Source organism: Anticarsia gemmatalis, chromosome 11 (assembly GCF_050436995.1).
Source record: "Anticarsia gemmatalis isolate Benzon Research Colony breed Stoneville strain chromosome 11, ilAntGemm2 primary, whole genome shotgun sequence".
In the NCBI taxonomy this organism is placed as follows: Eukaryota; Metazoa; Arthropoda; class Insecta; order Lepidoptera; family Erebidae; genus Anticarsia; species Anticarsia gemmatalis.
Window position 1 is genome coordinate 4637326 of NC_134755.1, and position 14880 is coordinate 4652205.

General features: G+C 35.0%; 1 protein-coding gene across 5 annotated transcripts in view; it reads right to left on the reverse strand.

Annotated features, from left to right (window-relative positions):
* Positions 1–918: 918 nt before the first annotated feature.
* Cad99C (cadherin 99C) overlaps positions 919–14880 on the reverse strand; it is a 163345-nt gene continuing 149383 nt past the window's right edge. For 3 of the 5 annotated variants that reach the window (XM_076119700.1, XM_076119701.1, XM_076119702.1), the window contains 21 exons: positions 14654–14848; positions 14192–14329; positions 13913–14062; positions 13307–13421; positions 12056–12258; positions 11586–11726; positions 11283–11406; positions 10835–10995; positions 10236–10409; positions 9582–9791; positions 8975–9223; positions 8581–8676; positions 8167–8320; positions 7545–7840; positions 6196–6423; positions 5542–5804; positions 4926–5144; positions 4448–4595; positions 3701–3803; positions 3037–3376; positions 919–2400 (listed from right to left, as the gene is read on the reverse strand). In XM_076119700.1, the coding sequence (XP_075975815.1) occupies positions 2310–2400; positions 3037–3376; positions 3701–3803; positions 4448–4595; positions 4926–5144; positions 5542–5804; positions 6196–6423; positions 7545–7840; positions 8167–8320; positions 8581–8676; positions 8975–9223; positions 9582–9791; positions 10236–10409; positions 10835–10995; positions 11283–11406; positions 11586–11726; positions 12056–12258; positions 13307–13421; positions 13913–14062; positions 14192–14329; positions 14654–14848 (3798 nt within the window). In that variant the 3' untranslated portion in view covers positions 919–2309. The remainder of the gene's footprint in view (positions 2401–3036; positions 3377–3700; positions 3804–4447; positions 4596–4925; positions 5145–5541; positions 5805–6195; positions 6424–7544; positions 7841–8166; positions 8321–8580; positions 8677–8974; positions 9224–9581; positions 9792–10235; positions 10410–10834; positions 10996–11282; positions 11407–11585; positions 11727–12055; positions 12259–13306; positions 13422–13912; positions 14063–14191; positions 14330–14653; positions 14849–14880) is intronic. The other 2 variants (XM_076119704.1, XM_076119703.1) reach the window with 2 other exon arrangements.

Here is a 14880-nt window from a genome sequence, read left to right on the forward strand (position 1 = left end):
CATTACGTTGTTGGACTATGTAGTCTGACAATTTAGTAGAGAGCTGTGGCATGGGACAATGTTACTAGGTATGCCAAATCGCTTCAAATTTTGACTCAGTAAAGCCTGTACATGTACATGCAAACTAGTTTTTGTTTTAGTCAAAAATACCAAGTAGTTTTTATTTTACAAGCATTCAAAGTTTCGAAAAATATCGAGTCCCGCTAACAGCGTGACGTCATATTACACCGTGCTGCGCGAGCCGCGTCCCGCTTAATATCAAGTCTCCAGCCCTAGATGTAATAGCTTATGCAGTATTTTGTTGTGTATTTGTCCCCTTATTACATTTATAGTGTAATAATAGTAAATATTATTATTAAGGACCGTGTGAGCTAGACTGAGCGTGGTGTACAATGACGTCACACGCAAATTGACGGTTACAACTTGTTTTACTTATAAATCAGAAACTAATTGACGTATCGAAGTAATTCTTTCACTAGTATTTTTTATTTTTAACAGAGAATATGGAGTGCTAATTATCAAAATATGTTAACATTCTCCCCACCGTCAACTGCATAAGCCTGCCCGTTACTGATGTTCTAAATTCTATATTTTGTATACCTCCGCCAGACGCGTAACGTGCATTCAAGGCTTTCTACTAACTCGTTGGACTATATTACTTCACTACATTGTTACTTCGAGTGTAAAGTAACGTAGAATACATTTTTAAACAGATGTTTGACCGCGTTTGGGTCGGGCTCTATTATTTACGATGTGTGGTTTCAATTATATGGAATTGTTTGAAGTTTTTTGTTGATAGTTTGTGATTTGTTTAAATTAAAATAAAATATAAAATAGGGTTTCGGCATATGTGGGAATGTCGTGAATTTTAAAGTTTGCAGAGTTATAGTTTGGTTCGGTGAATTGATACAAAAACAGTATTGATAATAAAAATTAATTTATTACAAAAATTATATTAACAATTTTACCACAAAAATTATATAATACAAATTTACTTTTCACAATCAAAATAAACATTTTATTATTTTACAAGATATACAGTGATATTACATTAGGTAACATTTTACTCTCCAATACAAAATAAATTAAAAATGTTAGTTCAGTTTGGCACAAATCACATTTTGAGGCCAGATTTAAAATTAAAATCATATAAAAAACTGAGCATTTTCATTCATTATGCTAATTTATTTACTTTAAAAACTACGCCCACAATTACAAACAGACTAAAATGTATTTCATATAAAACCACTTATTAAATTGCTTTTCAGAGGCAAGTGTAGACGTAGTAAAACCTTATATTACATTTTTAACAGTAACTGGCACAAAATTCGTAAAGAATATCGTAAAGAAATAATAAGAGAAGTTTATGATTAAAATGAAATTATTCAAATTTCAATTTTTAAAATGAGAATACTCATTATATTGGAGCCAACCTTTGGTTTTTGGTCAAACGTTGGCTCCATTATAATAATACATTTACGTATGAGTTTCTATAAAAATCGATGGATGGCACGTTTTTGGCCAAATCGAAGACAAAAAGAGATTCATAAAATAGTAGTTTTGTACCTGCATTTACAATTCAGGTACCTTAAAATATACATCACCATGTAATGCCATATTTACATTATTTATTATGCACATTTGTTCATATAAACGGGACTAGCCTTGGCTAAGAAAATACATTAATAAGTACAAAAATATAATTATCTAAAAATTCGTTATTCACATTTATAAAATTATTCGAAAGTCTCTCAGTCGTATCCTTAAAGACGAAGAAATTAATTCGTTGAACACAAACGTTAAAAATAAATCGGACGGAATTCACTTCGGTCTCTCACTTCAAGGCTCTCGCTGAATTCAAGTCCTTTGAGTTATCACAAGTCCTTTGAGTTATCACTTTAAAGGCACATACATAAGCATCAATCAATTAAAATTTAAGAATAAGTACAATTGATTCGTAAGAGTTCATCATAATACTCGTACACGCACACGCACACAAAGAGCTTATACGGGCACGTAGACGCTCACATCAAATACATCAATAGAAAATTGACCGCCTCTTAAATTCTCACGTTGCATGTTTATTATACGGGAATCAATATGAACATCCAAACCTTGGAACGTCAGGAGTTCCGGGATAGTATGCATGTTCGCGTCAATTCTCGTATGGTATAATAAAATATTACGTGATAGACTATCATACTCCTGAACTGATGCTTACGCATATACCTTTGCCGTCACTGATTCCTTGTTATCACTTAGAAGAAACATTTAGTTAATCACTACTAATGTGTTAAAGTTCTCGGTGCTTAAAGTTCTGTAGTGGTCTCTACTGGTGATTGGTCGTAGTAACCAGTGAAGTTTCTTTTACCAAAGGTGACATTGTCGTTGTCCGACGCCCTGTGAATTGAAATTTAATATATTAATCACACGTTTTTGTTTTATATTTGTTAGTAAGGTTAGGTTTGTGCTTTGACTAATGAGCTACACAGTTAAAAGGGCCAGTTTTACAGTTTAGGAAAAAGTGTTAGAAATCAAAATTTCTTCTGATAAGCTAAACGACACTTATTGAGAAGCGTTGAAACCGGGAGTAAATATTTAAAATAGTCTACTGTGCTGCTACTTCATCTATTCTAAGATAATAGAAGTCTTCATTTATTATAAGATGTACACTCGTAAGTAAAAAAATATAGTTCATTTAACCCATTACGGACAGTACCGCTAACAAGTGTTATCTCCCGAAATATGGGAGAGGTTAAACATCTAGTTCACCATGTCATAAAATATAATATAATTATTTTACTACTGGCTAAGTTAATTCTTTAAGTCGTATAAACTACTTTTTTTCTAAAAGCAACATGTACAGCTTTTTATCTTATTATTATACCTATAACACTAAATAACGGTTTAAAACTAAAGCAACAAAGTAACTTCTGAAAAAATATTATTCTAATTTAAGGAACTAAAATAGTGACTAAGTGACCATTATAAGTAAAGATTTAAATTCTAATAAACTACTTAACGGACATAACAAACCTTTGTAATCCGGGTATTTCATCATACGCCATAATAGGCTGAGTTATTTTCTTCTTATGATTATTCCCCGCATTGATTTTCCTTCCTAAAGTTGTAGCCAGTAATCCTCCACCAACATTATTGTTATTGACTCGAGGTAAAGTGCCCAGCGCGTTGTTCAATGGATGCGCGTTAGGGATTCGTCGGTTGAGTGTCTGAGTGTTCCGCGCAATGGATGCGTTGTTCGCGATGGGCTCAAATAACTGGCTGTTGTGGTGATTGTTCAGAGTGCCGCCATTTTCATTGACGCTTGATGCGCGGGCGGTGGTCGCGGTTTCTGAAAGCGTTGGACTACGTTCACCTGAAACATTACAATCGTATTAATAAACTTTTCAGTCTATGAAAGCTATCACAAGTTCAGTTTCTAAATAGAATTTATGTTTCAATTCTCAAAACAGAACATTTTTAGGTCACCACTGACTGAGATAATAATAAAATACTGGATCCGAAAATATAATAATCCACTCTTTGAGAAATTCTATGCTTATTCGTGCATCAAAATAAACTAAACTACGACCATCGTTCAAATGTCAAACACTCGATACATTTCGATAGTATCTAAACGTCTCAACGACACTAATTTTGAAATATTATCTAGTTACTAAAGTGATAAAAGGTTTCTTACCATTATCTTTGGACATGTATTGCACACTGTGTATGTTGAATGCATGGTTGTTTGGACTGAAGTCTAACTGCAAATCTGCGTCATCAACTGCCATATTTAGAACCTGTAACACGATTAATACATTAATATAGTAATCACTTAAAGTTTGATTCTCATGAAAACACGAAAATGTTAATATGTGGAACGGGATATGACAACACAAATGTACAATTTACATAGCTTCACAACAGTTAGTCATTCAAATGAATACTATTAGGAACAAATTACGACGCCATCTTTAGTGGGCTAAACATTCATAATCGACTAATTATGATAAGCTCAATGAAAATATTAATGTAGAAAAAATAAGGGTGATGTGTTTTACTGATGTAGTGTATGAGTAACATAAGAAGCATTTTATGAACACCTATGAGTGTCAGAAGCAACAACCAAACATATTATTAGCGTTCAATGCAAAGAATTAATTCTTAGTAAAGGTATATTCTATTTTAAGTATACGAACCCACAGGGTAGAATTATGTAGGTTAAAAATCAGAAAAGACTGGTGGGTAAAGAAACGGGAAACCTTCAATAGAAAGTATTAACCCCCGGTGTCTGAGGTACATTTAGCGGTAGTTTATCTATTCAATAGCGTTAAAGTTCATATAAATCTGACAATTTGAATAGATAAACTACCGCTAAATGTGTCTCAGAAACAGGGCATATGTAATGTTCTTAAACATAAGTTAAATGGTAACATAAACAAACCCAATTGCGATAATTATTGACCTGTGTCTCATATCGCGGCGCGGGCTCGTCTTCGCTCGACTCGTAGCCGGACGGTGGCCGAGGAGGAGGCATGCTCATGCTCAGTGTGCCGTATTGTTGTATAGCTTGCTCTTTGTGCTTTTTGTATCTGGAAAGAGATATAAAGACTTTTGTAACTAAACTTAATTATGTTTTTACTATTTTACATGGGTTTTACATGGTTCTAGGTGAAGTTCTAAAATTTGCATCATCGCGGATCTAAAAAAATATTTTTAGAAACAATATTTCTAGTTCTATCGTTTCTAAATTTTTTTATTTTTATTTATCGTCACTACCAGTGATGAAACAGACTATAGTCCAACCGGTGATTCTATTGGGTTGTAATTCTATTGAATTAGCAACCAGACAAGTTAATATTATCAGTATTGTAGCTTTTTATAAGTCAAAGTCTTGACAAACAGTATAAAGCTAAACTCACCTATTCCAAGAAGCGCATATATAGATAGTAGCAGCGATGGCCGCCACGAGTACCACAGCGGCGAGTGCGATGAGCGCGGCGGGCAGCGCGGTGGCGAGCGGCGCGGCGGCCACGTGCGGCTTGCGCGGCGGAGACACCGACACCAGCGGCCCGCGCACCGCGCTCACGCCCGCCTGCAGCCGAGACGCCACCACCTTGTGGATGCCAGAATCTATCGCACTGGAAGATGACATTAAGAGTAGGTTAGTCAGTTATAAATTGATTTTATATTAACGCCGCCAACGCAAGACTAACAAACGTCGAACACTAATTTGACGAGACTTTAGGTATCAATCACCTGAGGGTAAAATACTAATAATAATCCAAAAACACACTAATCCTGCTTGAAATATGAAACACAGTTCAGAAACAAAGTTCGTTAATTGTTTTTTAAACAATGTCTAATCCGCAGACTTGTACTTAGCCAACATAAACGTGTACCCGTTAAAAACAAAATTGTCAAAATGAAATAATTTTAAAGGTATTTTCAGAGTAAAATTGTAACCACTACTCAAAACCTTTCTAAAGAACTTATCTCTCAAACTGTCACACTAATTTATGTGTTAAAAACACTTACCTCTTAACCGGCTGAGATTCTCTAGTCAGTATCTGTCCACTGACAGGATCAATCAAATACAACCACACATCAGTCCCAGTAGGATCCGTTTCCAATGTTCCATTCTCTCCTAAATAATGCCTTGCAGTTAACTTCTCTAAGCCTGCGACGAGGCCGGTCTTTTCTTCGATAGCGGTTAAAAGACTTCGGGCCCGACGACGCATTGTGTCCGGGTTGACTGATACTTCCACGATAAGCTGGTTTTCTTTTTGTAGAAGGTTAATCTGAAAAGGAACAAAAAGTTAGTTGCTTGGTTGTATGCTAGATGGCACCACAAGTATGATGTTACTAAATTAACATCTGCCTGAGATGGAAATAATGTATTGATGATGTAGACAATAATATCCTTAATTTAATTACTGAAATATATATGTACATTCTAGTATTCTTTTATCTAAGTTAAAAATAATTATTATATGACACAATCAATGGAGAGACATTGTGGCATTTGCTTACAAATCACATATCAGATTATATGCACTAAATCTCGAGTCAATAACACTATGCAAACAATTCTTCATTGTATGAAAATGTAATTAAAATACCATTGCGCAACCAGAATAAATAAAATTCTATAACATTAATATTCTTCGTAAATCTAAGCATAATACTCACCACAACCGAAGCTCTCGCAATATTATAATCCTGCGCAGAATTAGGGTTATCTCTTGCAGTCACACTGAACTTGAACGGCAGCACTTCTTTGGGAACATTCTCGAACGTCTTCAAGTTACTTATAACACCAGTATCTGAGTCCAAACTGAAGTATTCCTCGGCTGCTTTAGTCCAAGAGTTCTTATGATATTCTATTTTACCGAAGTCACCGCTGTCTTTGTCCTTTGCCTGTGATATGAATAGTGATTAGTGATGTTCGTTCTTAAGAATGTAGTATAAATGATGTAATTAGAATAGAAGTATGGATTAATGATAGGGTGAGTCAGTTTAAATTATTTTGCTGTTAGCAATGTAAGTAAGTATGCGTTAGGATTATTGTTGTCTCCTTTGCACATATTGCATTTAATAATGTATCAGTACCGCGATTCTGTACAACTATCGACTATCGACTCGCTATCGAAAAATTTTGTATGAAAAATTGATCAGCGCCCCTAGCGGATTTTTGCAAGTACTATGTTCTTCAATGGCGCCATTTTCCACCAAACATTAAAATAAAATAAAATTAAATATTTTTTTTTGCCGGAGCGCACTTAAGGGCAATTCGAAATTCGAATTTCGAAATAAAATATTCTTTCCATTTTTAATTTTCATAAATTATTTAAATATTCTATATTAGATAATTTTAGGAAGACGATGCCAACGAGGCTGAAAAAGTATTGTCTCCTTTGCCTGCTTCAACGTAGAAAAAAAAGACGCTGATTATTTTTTTGTGTTGATAATGTTTCGTTGAACAACATTAATTATGATATTTTTATATTATTGATTTATTTTTACTAATACCGTTTAAAGTAGACTATAATTATTATTTATGAGATATAATACCTTTCATGATTATTTTTTATCCACTATATAATATATTTAAAATTAGTTTATACACAATTATTGCCAATAAAATTTTATTTAAAGAAAAAATTTTCAGAACGAATCTTTTCCTCACTTTAAATGTCAAGTTTTCGATACTCGATAGGTCGCGATTCTCTGCCGGATTGCTGCCGATTTCCTAACGAGTTGCTCGATAGCAATGTATGGTATTCGATAGCGTGACGTTAGTATCGAATGTACAGAATCGAGGTACAGCTTGAAATGTACAGTTGAGGATTGATTGATAGAAGTGGAAGATGAGAACATATACCATATCTACTTATCGTGGGATAAAGGTAAGACAACGATGAGTATACGCCAGAGGCGCAGATCAATTGCCTACACAAAATTTGTCTACGGAATATGGAGCAAAATTTAATGTAAATCGAATCTTACAAGCCTGATAATAAGGTCAAGAATAAACTTACCATAACTTGCAAAACATTAGTCCCCAAAAGCATATCTTTGGTAACAATCGCGAAGTATTTTCCTTTAGCGCCTACAATAGTCGATTGTTCAGGGAACGTAAACACTGGGGCGTTGTCATTCGCGTCCGTTACATGCACTTTGATCTTCGCCCTACTGCTTTCAGGGTTGATGAGTCCTTGTATAGATTCTAACTGGACTTCTAATGAGTATTCGCCAAGAGTTTCATAGTCTAAAGAACTTGTGTTGAGGTAGATTGCGCAGTCTCTATCTTCAGTCAGTTTTACGTAGAACACTCCTGTAAGAAATTATTAGTTTTAGTGGATGTGTCAAGAATAATATCAAAAGCAATTAGTTAGTTGCGAAACTGACTATAGATTTCCATTTCTTAATTTTCCGTTGGAGGTTTGCATGACCATTAATAAGGGATAAGTGTACGGTATTCGTACTAATGTTATAATTGCGAATGTCTGTTACGTTTTTGCGGCTGAACTATTAAACTTATTAACAGTAGTTGAAAACCCCAATGCGCCATTAAAAGAAATCCGAGGCGGTTGGATTATGGCATGAGGAGCTGCGCATGAGGAACTACTCCAACGAACAAATAATCTTATGGATTCTTACCTTTTTGTGAAGAGTCAGTAAGTTTACACTTGAGCGGGGTATCGGGGGAATGTTCCCTCTTGTTGAGTAATGGCAAGACACGAACAAGCGTGCCGTTAGGAGAGTTTTCTGCTACGTGTTCTGTGTACACTGTGTCTGCGAAGCCGAGGCCAACCTGAAGAAAAAACATGTGTTAATATGTAATATGTTGTTAATCAAAATAATCAAGAATATAATATTATTTCGACCATAATATGATTACATAAGCATGATAGAAATCTCAAGGAAGGAACCATAGTCATTAGAAAGAATACATGGAATGAAAGAAGACCCGATAAAGACAACACAAAGAAGAACAATATCGATTGTAAGTTTCTATTGAGTAATTCAGTAGCGATAGGTGGTTTAAGGCAATTTTACAAAAGTAATACTTACATCAGGTGGCACGGTAGCTGAATGGCTGACGTAAACTGTCAGGCTACTAACTGATGACATCACGGGCTCTCCTTGATCGTAAGCTTGCACGTCCACCTTAAATGTTAAGTTAAAGATATTAAATTATATTTTACCTTGATTAAAAACATACAAATAAAACCGTAACTAAGCTGCAAGAATGACGAAATTGCTATCTCAAGGAATTGTGAAATTATTAACTATTTAATTTTTAAAAAAATTACAAACTTACGTAAAAGATAACAAGGGTTAAAGTAAATGATCCGTGTAACATTACTTCACGTTTAACATTAAATTCTCCTTTAAGTTTTAATAATAAAGGTCCTTAATCGTATCAACGGATAACTGCGTATACACAACTTAATATAAAACTCACCGTATATTCACTATCAGTCTCCTTTCTCAGATCATCTCGGACCCTCACAGCGCCGGTATCAGGTTCAACGTGGAAGTATATCGAAGCTTTACCCCTGCCCACTAGCTTGTATCGCACTCGGTTGTTCGGCGGCGTCGCGTCGTTGTCCACTGCTACTACAGTTTGTACCAGACTGCCGATCGATGATGAATCTTCTATAGTCACTGGACGGACTACTGATGTGAAAATAGGGGCGTTGTCGTTTTTGTCCTGAAAATAAAGATAACGTATTTATAATATTTATTTATTGTTAATCGACAACTATACACATACATATACCATTTCCAAAATTTTGTAATGCAACTGCGTAAAACATTTACGAATATTTAGGTTTGAAATGGTTATTAATATCTTGCGACGATTATCGCCACTGCACAAGCGCTTAATATCATTAAGAGATAAGGCTTCAAATTTTCGTTGACAATAATTTCTACATTTAAATCCGTATTTATTTTCAACACTTGTTAACAACGTCCACGTTGTTTCACTAAGCATACAAGCTTACATTGTTTTGCTTACAAAAGCAAATGAAATTACATACATACGTATTAATTAAAGTTCAACTCACATCAACAAAAATTTCAACCATAGTAGTAGCGCCCATGCCTTGTCCGTTATTCTCTTCAGTGCCTACAACAAGCTCATGTCGCGCCGTCAGCTCTCTGTCTAGCGGCTTGAGAGTACGTATGAGACCGTTCTTACGATCTATTGAGAATAGATCCGTATCTCCCATTAGGATTATGTAGGTTATCTCTGGAACTGTGTCGGGGTCTTCCGCCTGGAAAAAATAAAAAGCGGTTGTTTAATTAACCGTTCAACCAATGTGCCATTCCTTGAAAATTGTCTATTCTCGCTTCTCCATATCGATTGATTTGAGAGGCAGTGTTCACCACGCTATTCATGTGCACGTTGGTGACTTCGTTCGTACGTTCAATACTCTCTGCTATTCATCCTTTCAAGAAGTGCTTAAAGAACATTGGGCATATAAGATTGATGCAATTAATATAATTTTCAGCTTGTAATCATCATGGTTAACTTAATAGTTTAAAGATCGGTATACTTACCCAAAAGTCCCACATATTTTATAGTTTCCATATTTTCTAGTAGAACAATTTTACTAATGTTATTTATGTATACATCCAATGTCCTCTTACTCATACAAGTCTTTAAAAACCTATAATGTACAATCATGCCGATAATTACCACAAAAAGTTATACAAACCTGAACAGTAACAACAGGATAATTAGGTGTATTCTCGGGCACGTGCACGGAGTACAATGACTTGTGGAATACGGGCACTTCGTCTGGAATGTCCTGCACTTGTACAGTCACTGATGCTGTGCCGAGACGTTTGTCTATTGCACCGTCTGTTGCTGTCACTACGAATGCGTAATCCTGGAAACATAATATGAATTATTATTAGATACTTTATTAACCGACTGCGCAAACTAAGGGCGTGTATTAAAATTATGATCTTCATTTTTACTTATATAAACTTTGTTTCATTGGGCTTTTGTTAGGTAGGTTAGAGGTGCATTTATTTCGTAGTCTAGTATTAAAATGTATATTATCATAACGTACGAAGATTTAAGGTAGGTACATGTTGAAGGTAATATAGTCAAAAAACTAATGGAGAATGTTACTAGGTATGGTAGGTATAAATCGGAAACTAATTGACGTATCAAAGTAATTCTTTCAATAGTATTTTTTATTTTTAACAGAGAATATGGAGTAGATATATGCTAATAATCAAAATTTGTTAACATTCTCCATTTCGGTATCAAATCAGATAGCTGAAGATTAAATGATAAAATCTTTACCTTAGTTTGTTCATAATCCAGTGCTGTCTTAGTAGTAATCATGCCAGTAGAGTTGTCGATACTAAACGGTAGATGTGTAGGAATGCTGTAGCTGACCATAGCGTTGACTCCTTCATCCGTGTCTGTTGCGTGCACGTAGCCTACGAGCTCGTTGGGTGCACCTAGAATTTAAAAATTGAGTTAAGGTTGATAAGTTATACACAAAGTGTGTCTAGAATGTTCTGTCGATATACATAATAAATAAAATCTTGCAAATGCAAATTTTAATTACTAAGATTGAGCAAACTAACTAACCATTAAGAAAGTTTAGTTCGACAGCAAGGCTAACGCTACAAAAGAGATTCGTGTTTTATTTTAAACTTCAGATTTTCTATACTGTGGAATACTGTGAAAGCAAATTAAACCGACCGTAATTGTTAATTCAACAAAATTCAGTAGTCAGTAATACCTTCTTTAACGTGGAACAGGTATGAATCTTCGTCAAACTTGGGATTGTTATCGTTGATGTCTGTAACTTTGATGTTGACTGTTGCAGTGCTCGCCAGACGTCCTGGATCTTCAGCTTTCACCATCTTAAATATGACAAGTACATATACATAAGTTAGCGTAAATTTTCAAAAGTATAGGCAATAAGGATCATATTTTTTTCTTAATATCTTTTATAATTATAATTTTTAAAGGCTGTAAATTCCCCGTTCCCATATGGCCTGTCTAACAAAAGTGGAGAATTCTGCCTGGTAAGAATACTTACAAGTTGATATCTTGTCAGCACTTCTCTATCCAAACTTCTGATGACAGTGATGATGCCTGTATTGGCACCAATTGCGAATTGGCGTAGATCATTACCCGATACTATGGAGTACGACACTGGTTCATTCTCGGGGTCTTTGGCCTGTAAAATAAGAAAGAGTTTTGATTGTATAACTAAATTTAAGAAAATATGGAAATCTATATTGCTTTCATAATATTCGGGGGAAGAAAAATGTAAGTGGAACGTATTGTTAAATTATGTTTCTTTCCCAGCAATAAGACTTGTAAACAGCTTGTAATTTTAGTTGGGCAATCAAATGCGATGCGTTTGCATTTGATTGCCGAACTAAAATTTTATACAAAAATGGTTATTTTTTGTATTAAATTTTAATTTTAGTATGTTTTAATACAGGAACCATGAAAGAAAACGTCAGAATAACATAATTTATAGTAGTTATCGAAAGCACTTACAGTAACAGTGGTAACTGTAGAATTAATAGCAGCGCCTTCAGACACGGGCGCGGAGTAATCCCTCGACGAGAACTGCGGTGGTCTCGTATTAGGTCCCGGCGCGACTGACAGCTCCACGATACCTTGAGAACTGAGCCCTTGTGCGTCTGTCGCTCGGACAGTCACACTGTACTGTTCTCCTGTTTGTAGACGACCCGTACTTGCTATGGAAACGAGAGTTGGTGCGTGAGTTTTTGGACAAATGGTAGGGGATTGAGCAGGTATGTTTGTAAAGGAACTGTTATTGACATTGAGCTACTTGGGTTTGGGGTTGTTCAAATCATTTCGACCAACAATTTATTTTAGTATCTTTCTCTCCACTGGAACAATAAAAAAATAAGGCACTGTTTGTCGATTACTTAAGAATACAAGCGTTGCTCAATCAGTTTTGTTAAAGACAATTTCAAGTTACGACGTGAGTTGAACTTACATACATTATACATAAAATCATGCCTTCTCCCTAAAGGCAGGCAGAATAAAGAATATAATAATGCTGTTATTATACCAATTGAAATAAAAGAACACAGTGAAACAGATTTTGAAGAAAACCATTTTGAGATCATGCTTCACACAAAGATAGAGATCTAAAGAGACGTGCGTAGAAAATCGTTGTAAAAAATCTAATAAAATCGTGATTTTTGTGAACAGAAGTATCATTCTCAGTGCTATTCATGCTAAAACAGTGAAGAACACGTAGACATATAAATTAGGCCTTTATGCGTTATGACATTGAAATTATCTAAAGTTATTGGTTTAAAAAGACTAAAGACATTTTTATTGATATTAAGTTCAAAATATAAATCTGTATAACTATTTTTGTGGGTGTTTTGATTAAATTCACAAATATATACATACAAGAGATATCAAAGACTATATACTAAAAATCTATGAATCTTTATAATAAGATTGTTATTTACACTAAGAAATTTATTCACATACATTTGTTTATTAAAAAAAGGGTTTTAAAACTGCTTAAGCAATAATAACGGTTATTATCGAATTATTACGTAATGCCATAAAAAGGAACATCTACACGGATCATAATCACAGCATATTTTATTTAGAAATCAATTTAAGTAACTTCTGTTCCTAATAACGCGCACAGCTCTAAACATCTCAAATATACACCTAACTAACAATGCCATATCGATAGACCACAGAAATACCTTGAACATAATCATCGTACATATAAATAAAGACAGTGCAACTTACATATAACTCCCGTGTTAGGATCAATTGTGAACTTGTTCCCGCCATTATTAGACACGTGATATATCGCGTACGTAACGCGTGCGTTCTCACCCTCATCGATGTCTATCGCCTCCACCTGCAAATTCAAAATGGAACTGTTATTACCTGAATAAAACAGAAAGCGTCAGATGAAGAAAGTCGTAATGTTCTGTGACGCATGGTTACATTGGTTACTTAAGACTCTTAATCAATGGGCCTTCAGTGAGTGAATATGATTTACCTTCAGTAAAAAGACGTTGTATTCAAATTGTCTACTATTACTACTCAAGTGCTTACTGATGAAATTTGTGCTGTTTTTTTGGCATTATTGTAGCTGTTATTGACTCCATATTTAACTTTAGAAGACACAACAATAATATTTTAGTCCGTGAAGCAGCGGAAGTAAAACTAAAGAGAGAAAATATTAGAATTCCAAAACTTTTTGGAGAAATTACTTTTATATTTCCACAATGTATTAACTTTATTTGTTACTCAGAAATTAATTCCATAGCATACGTTATTTTTAGATTTAGAGAGTAGTTATCAGGTTTAGTAGACGTTCAATATTGCTTTTGTTTTCGAACTAACCTTATGCACAGCGGTCGGTTCCAAGCTGGCTGGTACAATTATCGGTTGAGTCTTCGGAATAACGGGCGCGTTGTCATTCTGGTCCAACAGCTGCACTGCCAATGAATAAGGTGCCGATGCTGCTCCACCATTCGCTTCTCGGGCGACCACCTATCAGGATGATTTTATGTTAGAATTTCATTTGAGGATTTATATTGGGTAGAACGAAGTACTTATTTCACCCAAAACAAACTAATTGCTGAGTGAAATTATGTGTAAAATAATTTAATCGTTGCTTACCTGGAATCTAAATTTGCCAGGATTGGGAGGATCTCGATCGAGTTTCTCGTCGCTGACCACTAGATGGCCATCGTCGTCGATGTCAAAGAAGTTTGTCGTTAACTCGAACGTGTATTTTGGTATTGGATCGCCTGGGCCCTGAAAGGATAAAATATTTTCATGAAGTAAGTATACATTGAGCATTTGGTAAAATAAATCCGGCCAAATCGTTCTCCTACATATTTCTTCATTTAGTAATCGTATGTCATGTAATAATATTTCTTAGCCCAGTTTCTAGTCACAGCACTGGGCAAAAGCCTCTCCATTGGATTTCTAAGCCCTACGGTTTTTGGGTTCTTATAAACATAAGAATGAAACATTATTTTTCGAAACTCAGAGAACCAAAAAAATCTTCTTTATTTTGCGATGGAACATAAAATGACAATTAATGCCTAATATAAAAAGTTTAGGTACTCTACTTACCAGGTCAGGATCAGACACCGTCAATCTGATAGGTGCTCCTGCTGAATCCAGTACTTTAGTGCCTTTAGCCGAGTTTTCTTCTACGAAACCTTCATCGGACGTCGCTTCTACCACAGGAGGACTTGCGTCTACCGGTCGTACGGTGATCGTTAGTTTAGCTGTCGTGAAACGACGGGCTTCGGTTGCTTCTTCCGCCTATAAAAAGAAAGATATAATATACAATTTAA